At 37.9% G+C, this 7,344-nt stretch overlaps 1 protein-coding gene across 12 annotated transcripts in view; it reads right to left on the bottom strand.

The window, feature by feature from the left end:
• Positions 1–363: 363 nt before the first annotated feature.
• The window catches only part of LOC134527552 (neuropathy target esterase sws), a 231,478-nt gene continuing 224,497 nt past the window's right edge, over positions 364–7,344 (bottom strand). For all 12 annotated transcript variants that reach the window (XM_063360331.1, XM_063360340.1, XM_063360330.1 and 9 more), the window contains one exon: positions 364–1,525. In XM_063360331.1, coding sequence (XP_063216401.1) covers positions 1,454–1,525 — 72 coding nt within the window. In that variant the 3' untranslated portion in view covers positions 364–1,453. The remainder of the gene's footprint in view (positions 1,526–7,344) is intronic.

Below are 7,344 nucleotides of genomic sequence, written 5' to 3'. Positions count from 1 at the left end.
ATTTCATTAAGCTCTCATCATTTATGACACAATATTAGGTATTACGTTAGCAGTTTCACCATCAGATGAATATTAATTCGCAATTGTATTTTTCAAGACATTTGCATTTGTGTCACGTAAAATAAAAGTAATAAAAAAACCACCTCAAGTCTTCTCTTGTCTACAGGAGAGTTACAAACTCTTTTTACCTTTTTAACCTAGGTTCATACTCTTAAAACTCACAAGGGAGCAAAAGAGATGGTGAGTAAAACATACTTATGGTGTTGATTTAGGAGGGAGAAGAGTGTTGCTAAAAAAAAATCTGATAGATTTCTGGAAAGTGGTAGGTCTGCTTCTTGATTAGAAAGTTACAAGAAAAAACAGTTTATATAGGAAAATTTATTTTGTCATATTTGATTCAATCTAAATATGACTAGAATACAAGCCCTTGTGCATTATAAAAAAAATACAAGCAGCATCAATCACATATTGGTACTACATACCACAGGATAAACACTGAAAAATCATGGACATAACCTTTAAGATATGTGATATTTATATTGATTTCTTTTGATTCGTTGCCTTATACTGAGGCATTAAATAAAAAAAAAACAATGACATAATTATATTTGAAAAATCTCAACACTTTGTACTGATTAAATTTATGCTACACATCACTCACAATAGTATCTTTCCCACTAGAGAAAATTAATATTAGTTAGAAATATTATACCGAAACATCAACCAAGCAAATATATTTTTTTAAATGTTGACACAATCCAAACGATTTTGCGACCACTTGTCACTAGTCTTCTGCAAACAGTGACACAACTCAGAAGCTGCTCATGTTCAGATCTTATATTAATGATTAAAAAACTACAATAATGCCAACTTGTGCATTTAACACAAACCATATCACATAATTTTCACAACAGAATCCATTCATTCAGTATAACTAAATCTTTGGCATCAAGTTTCCCAGTAAAAGCACTCATAAAATACACGACCATTAGAAAAATATTACCCAGAATGTTTATTAACTGTTGTATCTAACTACATCATTTAATCATCAGATTTACAAAATCACTTATCAGATGAGAATTTGAGTACTAACTACGCAAAACAACACAGAATTTCCTTGATGTCCTTGTACGTACACAGCAAAGCAAGGCTCAGTGTAATCACAGAACTTATTTGACTTTGTGATCTCTCTTTTTAAGACGAACGTTCGCAAATTTCCAGCAGTCCTACAGGTATTTAAGAATGTTTAGTACAGACAGTGATGCAAGAGGTCTCAGTGCTGTCCAAGACTGCATGTACTACCTCGCACGCAGAAACAGCAGTCCGTTCTCGATCCCTGCTGTTGGCCACTGCGCAGACGAGCAATGACACAGTCTCTCGTAACTGGAGAGCGACACGGCCAGTGGTCGTCACGAAATGACTAGCAGTGTGTGATCAGGAGCCTCTCAGTTCTTTACTCAAGCTCGTCATCTTCTTCCGATATTGACAAAGAGCCACCTGGTCTCTTCCTCGGCAGCCTTTCATCCTGTAAAACAAACATCGCTCCCTCAATTAATCTGAACAATTACACATTGTTTAGCTGGTGCCACTTAATATTGTCAAAGCTCATCTAAATATGAATCATTTTCTAGGGGTGTTTATTTAGTCTCTTCACTGAAGCAACATGCATGTTCCTTTACTAACCAAAATTTTAAGTCACATTTCACCTGTTCCTCAAGTTTCCAGCTCATGCACCTACAATAAGCCTATTTCAGCACATGCTGGAGTTAAATTACCTTCTGTTTAATCAACCTCCCTCTCGAATGGCAGCGTACCTGAGCACGTCAACTGCCATGTCCCGCAGTGTCATCATTCTTTAGCCATACACTTCCCATCCACTTTGCAGTAGTACCTCTGCAGGGTGCAGGTTATCTTTCTGTCTAGCACAACATCCATAATCCACCGAGACCAAGTTTAACCCTGGTTTCTTTGCATGCATCGTATGACTATGGTGTAACATTGTCATTACTAGGGACAAGATTATATGGTGAATTGTGACAAAACTGTTATAACACCTAAATGCATTTCAATACACCATATAACACAGAAATTCAAATTAATACACCACAAGGCACCAAAATGCAATTAAAATCATGAAAAAAAAAACAGCATTGTCAATCAGAACTACTTATGCTGAAAAACAGCATTATGTATCAGTCAAAATAACTCTTTTGGAGAAATAATTATCATGACACATATAAGTATCATAATTATTCAGTAATATGCTATTTTTTATAAATACCTAGATTTGATAAAAAATGAAATCAACAAAACCGGATCTCCAGTTTCAAAAACAAAATTTGCTTAAAAATAAAACAATAAAATCTTGTCTCTAGTTATTACTGGCAAAACTATAAACTACGCCCAGCAACTTCTTCACTATCCCCAGTTCCTCGGTCAACCTTCATCTAAGCTTTAGAGTCCTGCCATTTGTATCACCATAATTGTATAAAAACCGTAATTATGTCTCTGCCCCTCCCATGCCTCCTACAGCCCCATGAAGCTGTAAACCGTCGACCGACATGTTTGCTCATGACCAAGAGTACTCGTGTAATTAAGTTTTGGACATCAAAAATTCAATATTCATTACAAGAGGAGAGTTCCAGGATCTAACCCTGCTGCTGTGCTCTGAATACAGTAATAACTGCACTTGATCGACAGGATAATAGATCATGCTACTAGAGCTCTGAACTTACATTCCAAAAATGTGTCACAGCAGCAGTTCTTAACAACCAGTGAATTAAGGTTAAATAACTTTCACCAAGGGGATATAAAATAACAGCTTAGATTCAATTATACACATACAACTAGCCGGAGATTTTCACTACGGCAGTCTGCAGGCAGAACACACTCACACTGCTCACTACACATGCCTCTCCTCATGGGTGCGCCACGGTCGTTGTCATGGATACGCACACGTCATCAACAATGAAATGAAAAATTTCATCAAGAATAGTTGGCACCTTTTCCTTGCACGGCCTAGCACTCCTTCCCCTCCTTTCCCCTTTCTCCAAGTAGGTCTTCCCCTTCCAACTTCCCCTTCCTCCCCCTAATTTTTCCTCCCCGCTTCTTCACCAGCGCTCCCTAGTGGGTAGTGCGGCCTTGGTATAAGTACCCGCTCGCTTGGGCTGTGTGCTCACTGTTGTGGATTCTTTCTACCTCGTGACAGTCATTCGGCTGGCTGGGCTCTCAGTGTGGTACGTATTCGGCGATGATGATTAATCTTCCAAATTCTTGCTTGCGCGTGGTGGGTGCGCTGTAATCCTGTTTGACCCTTAACATAAATTGTTACCGTTTGCTTGGAGCTTTCAGCTCAATGTAGGTCATTATTTACTTCTTTGCTTTTCATGTCGAGTACGCTCAATACCTTTAGCATATTATAACGCCGTTCACTAAGAGCCTAGCCACTATGCCGTCTATTTTGCTACCATTGTTTCATCTTTCTTGTTAAAGCGACGCGTCGCTGTTGTTTGCCTTGTATGGCTAGTGTTATAAATGTATTTATTGCCCCTTTATTGCCGTGGGCTGTACTTACACAAATCATTGAAATTATTATTGCATTGTACTCTTTTGGCTTGTATTAATTTGGCATTAAAGAAAATAGTTCCTTTCTCGGCTTTAACGTCACTGGTTCGCAGTGCTTGTATGCGAATCAAGGATTCTGATTTACCTATGTTTGCCACTTAATGTACCTGCGTGCTTTCATATGCATACTTGTATTTATTGTGTTTGATACTAAATATTATGTTATATTTGCATTTATACTGACATAATAAAGAAGCTTATATTTTTGGTACTCATGTGTTCCAATACTACTTAGAACTTGCCTTCATTCCTAATTTTAGGAACCCGATAGTTTTCTCTGTGTTTTTGATATGCGCTTGGTGGAGTTAGGTCGAGGCCCCTCCACCTAGCTTCAAATTCTGCTTTAGGGGTTGTCTTCTCGAAATCTCACCTAGACAGTGACCTTCCTCGTATTTCAGAGGTCAAGTGAGCCAAATTTCATTAAGTTAAGAGCATAACTGTATACAGTAAAAGCTCATTTTTACGTTCCCGGGATTTACAAATTCCCGTGATCAACATATTTTTTTTTACTTGCACAGTCATTTTCCTTATGGTATTAAGGCATTGCTTTCCTGCTTTATTTGAACGCATTTAATAGCAAATGATCAGAAAAGTTGAGATGGAACAATAGAAGTTGAAAGCGAATAGAGTAAAAATTAATTATTATTAATTACTATGTACACATATGGTCACTGCAGTTTCGTTTGCCATTGTAAACAACTTACATTTTTTTTTCCGTGCAATTTGCCATGGCTTGGTGATGTAAAAGCGAAAGTTAAGTTATTTTGATATTTCTTCTCTTTAAACTTTAATGTATTATACATGAAAATAAATTATACATGTATGTTTTACATAAAAAAAATAGATTACTGTGCCATTATTAAATTACATTTTATAGCAACGTACCAAATTTCTGGAAAAATGGTGTCCATGTGCATGTTCGGCAATGTTCATTTTATCACATTAGAACTATTTTGGAAATGCGGTTGGCAGCACTGAATTTACAAACATTGCAAAAGAAATATTTTTACTTTTTCTGTTCCTAAACGTAAACAAGCGTTTTGAAAGTTGTTGTGTTTGTTGAATAGAATTATTTCCGATAAAAATCTGAAATAAATTAAATGTTAACACACAATTATACACAAGTCCAAATATGAATTGTGTAATAAAATGTCACCCTAAAGAGTGGACACTTGAGATGCTTCAAAATTTACAAATCTTAATAAAGAACCAAAATTTTCATGTTAAACTTAAAAAATTGTGAATTACCGCAAGATTGAATTAGACTGATTTATTGTTTTATACCATTTGAGATAATGAAGTTATAATTGTTTCAATCGTAGTGAGAATAAAAATACTTTCCCGGTTTTTAAATATGTTTACCCTGGCCCCTTGTAATGTGTAAAAATTAGGTTCTATTGTATTTGCATTAGAAACAAACAAACGGAAACTCATGGAACTTTTTAGGAATTCTCTCAATTTTTTTTTTTTTTTTTTTTTTTTTTTTAATCCTTTAATCTTTCATGGTGGCGTGGCATATAGCACAAGGGCCACAACAAAAATTACCCCCCTTTAAGATGAAAGAACTTGAAATAGGAGCTCACCTTATATTTTTTGCACTTGATTGTGGAAAAGTGTAGTTTTATTATTTACCTGCAAAAGAGTCGCCCCTTCGTATGAGTGGGTTGCAGCTATAATTTGGGTCATAAAAATCCAACTTTTTCGTCTTAAGGGTTTCCCTTGAATATGAGTTGCACCATACATCTGTCTACAATAGAATACAGGTAAAATCTTTGTTCCGTGTCTCAGCTTATTGGTGTGTAAGAAATATGACACTGGTGTTAACCCTCGATCCCATTTTTGCCTGCGTTCTGTGCTACTTTATTACTGTGTAGAAGGGAGTGAAGCCAGCCCACTTTTCTCCGCCTTCCACTACTGATTTATGACGCCCCCTAATAACAAAAGTCAGCTGTGTATTCCTTCCCGGCTAATATATTTTTTAAAATCAGCCCTCTTCCAGAATATTCAAAAAATAAAAAAAAGGCAGCATGCAATCCTTTCTTGTAAGTTTTTATAAAAACTAGCACACATGTTACAATCAGAGAGAAATTCATGCCGGAGCTTTGAAGTGCGACTTTCAAAGGATGGTTGTAGTTTTGTTATACGAGGGTTATTTTTTTTTTGAACAACACCAGATGTCGGCATTCCTCTCCGCGTGTTGCGTATCAACTGTCTTAGCCGTCGTAGTGTCGCGCACTATGCAGCAGCATTGATTGTTGTCCCTGGCTCCATGAAATCAACCAGCAGCACACTTTGGTGATCCCAGAACACTGTAGCCATCTTTTTCTTGGAGCTGAATGTCCGTTTGAACTTTTTCAGCTTGTTTGGAGAATAGGTGTGCATCCACTGTTGTGATTGAAGTTTTGTTTCTTCATTATCGAAATGAATCCATGTTTCATCACCTGTCACAATTTGAGTCAAAAAGTGTTCACCATCGTCTGCGTAAGCAGCAAAAACGACAAGGCTGATGCCATTCGCAGCTCCTTGTTGATGTCAGTCAACATCTTGGGTACCCTTCGGGCACAGATTTTCCTGTATCAGAGATTGTCTGTAACAATGGCGTATAGAGATGACCTTTAAATGAGCGGAAATTGTTCAGACAGTTCTGAAATCGTGAATCGATGTCTCTCACGAACAACTGCATCAACTCTCTGAACTGTTTCATCTGTTGCTACCGACTTCCTTCCTTGGCCACCTTCATCATGAACATCAATACAGCTTTCGCGGAATTTTCGACACCACTCTCGCACAACGCCATCGCTCATAAAGTTTTCACCGTACACAACACTCATTCGGTGATGGATTTCTGCTGCAGTGTGCCCTTCTGCCTGTAAGAAACGGATGACTCCACGCAGCTCGAATTTCGCCGTACAGTATATCGTTGCAGCCATGTTGACATTCCCATAACCAAGCTTTAACTGAGGTGTGAGTTGGCCGCTCCACATGGTTGGTGGAAGGGGGTAAACACTACGAGACGTGTCGATTCGAGTACGAGCGATTAGGGTATCGAGTAATGGGCATGCCATGGAGAAATGAAACTGTAATCACACTGCAGGGCACTGTTAAAACGTGGCTGAATAGGCATGAGGCATCATTTTATGCAGAGGGTATTGGAAAGCTGGTGCATCGGTACGATAAATGACTCAATCTGCACGGTGATTATGTGGAAAAATAGAGTAAAGATGTACGTTTCTTTTGACATTAAAATAATTTTCCAATTCATTCCCGTTTTTTTATTACAGCCGATCGGAGGTTGAAAAAAAAAAACCCTCGTAGAATGTTGCATTTGGAAGCTGAGGAATCTCACGCAGAAAAAAATTATGTTGGGTATAGTTGCGTTTTAAAAAACCTCTCGAAATAGACACGTGGAGATTGTGCCAGTTCTCAGAGGGAGGGAAAACCGTCACCACCACTACATGGCCACACACACTCACACAAACCGGCTAGTTTATTTTTACATTTCCCCTCCTCCAGCCAAATGCCAGCCCAGCAAGTCACGTCACTGGCTGTGCTGGCTGGGCGACTGGCGCGGTGGCCTGCTAGGTAGGCGAGCACAATGGCACCATTTATAGTACTTTTCACGCACTGCTCAGATATTTTAACTAAACAATTTATACTTTCTTGTAACATACCTATTAAAAACCAACACAGGAGAGTTATTTACATAAGTACATACTCAAG

This window comes from Bacillus rossius, chromosome 1 (genome assembly GCF_032445375.1).
Source record: "Bacillus rossius redtenbacheri isolate Brsri chromosome 1, Brsri_v3, whole genome shotgun sequence".
Taxonomy (NCBI): domain Eukaryota; kingdom Metazoa; phylum Arthropoda; class Insecta; order Phasmatodea; family Bacillidae; genus Bacillus; species Bacillus rossius.
Note: the sequence above shows the minus strand (reverse complement) of the source record. Positions and strands in the feature narration are given on the sequence as shown.